The sequence below is a fragment of the Sceloporus undulatus genome, chromosome 1 (genome assembly GCF_019175285.1).
Source record: "Sceloporus undulatus isolate JIND9_A2432 ecotype Alabama chromosome 1, SceUnd_v1.1, whole genome shotgun sequence".
NCBI classification, from domain to species: Eukaryota; Metazoa; Chordata; class Lepidosauria; order Squamata; family Phrynosomatidae; genus Sceloporus; species Sceloporus undulatus.
Genome location: NC_056522.1, coordinates 170112823 through 170116950, shown reverse-complemented (window position 1 = coordinate 170116950; position 4128 = coordinate 170112823). Strand labels below are relative to the sequence as shown.

General features: G+C 43.1%; 1 protein-coding gene and 1 long non-coding RNA gene across 2 annotated transcripts in view; one reads left to right on the top strand and one right to left on the bottom strand.

The window, feature by feature from the left end:
- LOC121932731 overlaps window positions 1–4128 on the top strand; it is a 41437-nt gene that overhangs the window by 7421 nt on the left and 29888 nt on the right. The window lies entirely within an intron of this gene.
- HTR2A (5-hydroxytryptamine receptor 2A) overlaps window positions 1–4128 on the bottom strand; it is a 13963-nt gene that overhangs the window by 5897 nt on the left and 3938 nt on the right. The window contains exon 3 of the mRNA XM_042471429.1: window positions 981–1181. Within this exon, the coding sequence (XP_042327363.1) occupies window positions 981–1181 (201 nt within the window). The remainder of the gene's footprint in view (window positions 1–980; window positions 1182–4128) is intronic.

Below are 4128 nucleotides of genomic sequence, written 5' to 3'. Positions count from 1 at the left end.
CATGCCTCTCAAGCTGACTCATATCATCATCATCATCATCATCATCATCATCATCATCATCATCATCATCATTATCATCATCATCATCATCACACTATCACTGTCAAAACAAGGGAGATTTGTGAACATTAAAAGCACCCAAAACACACTTTGGAAGGTGACACTCTCTCCGCTTCTGAAACAGCACCTGCATGCCTCTCAAGCTGACTCATATCATCATCATCATCATCATCATCATCATCATCACCACCACCACCACCACAATATCATTGTCAAAACAAGGGAGACTTGTTAGCATTAAAAGCACCCCCCAAAAAATAAAAACACCTTGAAGCCTCTGGCCACTCACTCATCTCCTCCTCCTTCATTCGCCGCGCGGCCTGGGGAGGAGGGGGCAGAGGAGGAGGAGGTGGGTGGTGCGGTTGCGCGCAGGAGATGGGGAGGGTGGCGCGGTCGCACGCAGGAGGCGCACCGCCTCCACCTTTGCCTCTTCCATGTGGCCGCGCAGCCTGGAGCGGAGGAGGAGGAGGTGGATGGCATGAGGAGGCGGGAGAAGTGCAGGAGGCTCCGCCTTCTCCACGTGGCCGCGCGGCCTGGGGCAGAGGGGGCGGAGGAGGAGGAGGTGGGTGGCACAGCCGCACAGGGAGGCGGGGGAAGGTGGTGCAGCTGCACAGGGAGGCCCCGCCTCTACCTTTGCCTCCTCTGCCCCAGGCCTCGCTGCCCTCCTCTTCATCCGCCTCCTCCGTGCAGCCATGCGCGGTGGAGGAGGAGGAGGGCAGCGAGGCCCTGCGGGCTGCGGCAACCCGGCTGCAACCGGGGTTGTCCCGGTTTTTGGCGGCACCCAGGACGGGAGGGGCATGGTGCCGCCAAAACCGGGAAAATCCTGGTTGCAGCCGGGTTATGGCAACCCTATGTATATATCCTTCTGTAACTAGAACTCACTCATTATGTGGCACCTAAGAAACTAGAGCTCTACTCACCTACAGATATAGTCCAAACAGCAATGATTTTTGTAAAAGCTTTTGTTCTCGAATTAAAACGGCTGTGATGGATGGGGCTTCGTATGGCAATGTAACGATCCAGAGAGATGGCACAGAGATGCATAATGGAGGCAGTGGAGAAAAGCACATCTAAATAGATCCACACAGCACAGAGGTTTCTAGGCAGAGGCCACACATATCCTGTAACCAAGCAGAGGAATTGAATGAAAAATATGTCATATTTGATGGGGTAAATGGGATATTTACCACTATTTAATTGATAATTAAATATATACTTGATCTATAATAAATATCTAAGATGGCAATGTCTATTTACAACTGCTATATAAAATAAATATAAAATAGCCATATTTTCGTGCATTATAATAGTTATACTAAATGCCACATTTCCACTTGATTATACTTCATCAGAAGATTTGATATATACAACTATTTCCCTCTGGGAAAGGAAGTAAACTTGAAAGATTTTTTTCAAAAAATATGGGACTTTCCAATGACCTTACATCCATTCTGTAATAACAATACAGAACAAAATATTAGAATACAGTATGTGTATCAAAACTAAAGAAAGCCATCCACTTTTATAGACATTAAATAAGTGACATTGCATAGCATTTATTTTAGGGATTGTTCCTTATCCTCCGCCACCCAGTATGTTCCAAGCAACCACAGAACCAGAAAGGGAAACTGAAGCAAGCATATTCATGGAGAACACCTTGCAGAGCTTGGAATGAGATGGGGAGATGTATGAGATGAAGCAAAAGCCCTCCAGAGAGAGAGGTTGTAATTGTAAAGAAAACAACAATAATGACAATAACAGCCAGAATCACATTTATAGAGAGAATTTGAACCAGGGGTAGAAGGTGGCAAAATTAAACTAAAATGTTTTTGAAAAAGAAACAAAATCAATATCCAAAAGGGGAAAAACCACTAGGAGGATACAGGGGTGCAGAGTGCATCAGGTAACAACCAGAGGATGACAACTGCTCCTCAAACATCTGCCTTTGGGCAGAAATGGGCTGTGGTGTTTGCCTATGTCTCTTTAAAATGCCGAAGAGATGGTGTCAGTAGGATGAGGCTTAGTGGGAGGAGAAAGAAGAAACCTACATTTTAAAATATAATTTTAAAACATTTTTTAATTTACAATTTTTAAAAAATTAAAATTTTCTTTAAAAACAACACATTTTACCAATTTTTCACTTCAACCCCATGAAACTATGGTGGAGCTGCCTCTCTTTGCTGTGCAACATTACCACAGCAACCAAATGGTGCGGTACTGCTGCGCAGCAAAAAAGAACACACAGAAGCAGCTCCAGTTTGCGGCACAGCTGCAATGCCACAAGTACCGTAGGATGGCGTGGTGCAGCTGCACTGCATTTGGATGCAGTGCAGCTGCAATGTCACCGACACGTGCAACATGGCAGCCCCCACACGTACTAGGGCTTGGCAGCGTGCAGTTGGCGCGTGCTACCGACCCCTAGTTTTGGCCCTAGGCCGGCGCAGAGCACCAGTGTCTATCGTGCCTAAGGATATTTAGGCTGTGCATAATATATTGTAATTTAAAATTATAATTTTAATTTTGCTGGTGTTTATGGCACAACTATTACCATTACATTCAGTTATATACAGAAATTACGAATAATGATTATCATTTGTAAAAAAAACAAAACATTACAGTGGGTCCTTGTTATCCACTGGGGTTTGGTTCCAGGGCCCCCCATGGATAACAAAATCTGTGGATGCTCAAGCCCCATTAAATACAGTTGCATAGTTAAATGGCCTCCATTATATAAAATAGAATATCAATATGCTTGAATCCGTGGATAAAAAATTCCTGGATAAGGAGGGCCAGCTGTACTAAGGATTCTGTATGCTATGGTTTCAGAGGAGGTTGAGGAGGGTGACACCATGAGTTACCACACCAGGTGACACCAACCCTAATGACACCATTGCCTCCTTTTTGAAAATAGTTTTTTTTCCTGGTATTTCCAAACTGACTGCTGACACTTTTTGTTAGTAATGCTTATATAAAAGCCACACAGATATTTATCTATTCATTTTCAGTAAGCACATGAACACACTGAGAAGCTTGTCATTAGGAAAAAAGAGTTCTCCCCATTGCTGCTGTTTAAATCAAAATGTGAGAGGAAGGAAGCAAACTAGTTATGGACGCTCTGCTCTTTGCTCATTTTCTTCATACAATGCTTCAGTCTCCCGATTCATTGGTGCGGAGAGAACTAAGTATAGTTGGCACCACTCCTAAGTATAGTTGGCACCACTCCTAAGGTTTACATTCAACTGCAGCCCTTTATATAACATTCATACAATATTAATAATTGGTAGACATACATCTACTTGAGATGCTCACTTAGGGTGACAAACAAAAAGATTATGCCCTTAGCTTCTGAGTCTTTCCCACACTTTCCCACATCTTTAATGCCATCTTTTTGTATCTTATAAAACATTTCAATATTGTTTATCCACTTAAGCTAGTACATAATGAGAACATAAGAGCAACATTTCTGGATCAGAGTTCCACCTAGGCCAGCATTCTCTTCACATGATGATCAGCCAGGTTTCTCCAGGAATAATAATAAATAATAATAAAACTTTATTTTTACCCTGCCTCTCTATCAGGATCAAGGAAGCCCACAAAAGACATGAGTGCAATCCCAGTTGTGTTCTCCAGCAATTGCTTTATGGATTGATGTGGCTGAACACTAGAATGCATCAAGGGTGGAACTATGAGACAGTTAAGCTATTCTTCCTATGCTACCATACTTCACTAATTAAAAGGACTTAAACTGCTTTTCAAGCATCTTAACTCCCTACACCTTGCAGCTAGCCTTCTGAAACACTACAGCTTTCTAGCCTCAGGATACATCTATGATGCCAGCCATTTTTATACAAATTGCTCCAAGCCACAGCAGCAGTAAAGAAGGAAACAGAAGCAAGTCGCTCTGCCCACTCACTCACACCTTCCTGATAAACTATTGCATCTGTCCTGCTGAATGTATCCTAATGAAACTTTTTGACTTTCTTGGTTGGAGCCACTTCAGTGCTCCCTTTTCAGAACAATGGTCTTCAAGAAACTTAGATAACCACACACACACACACACATTTTCTT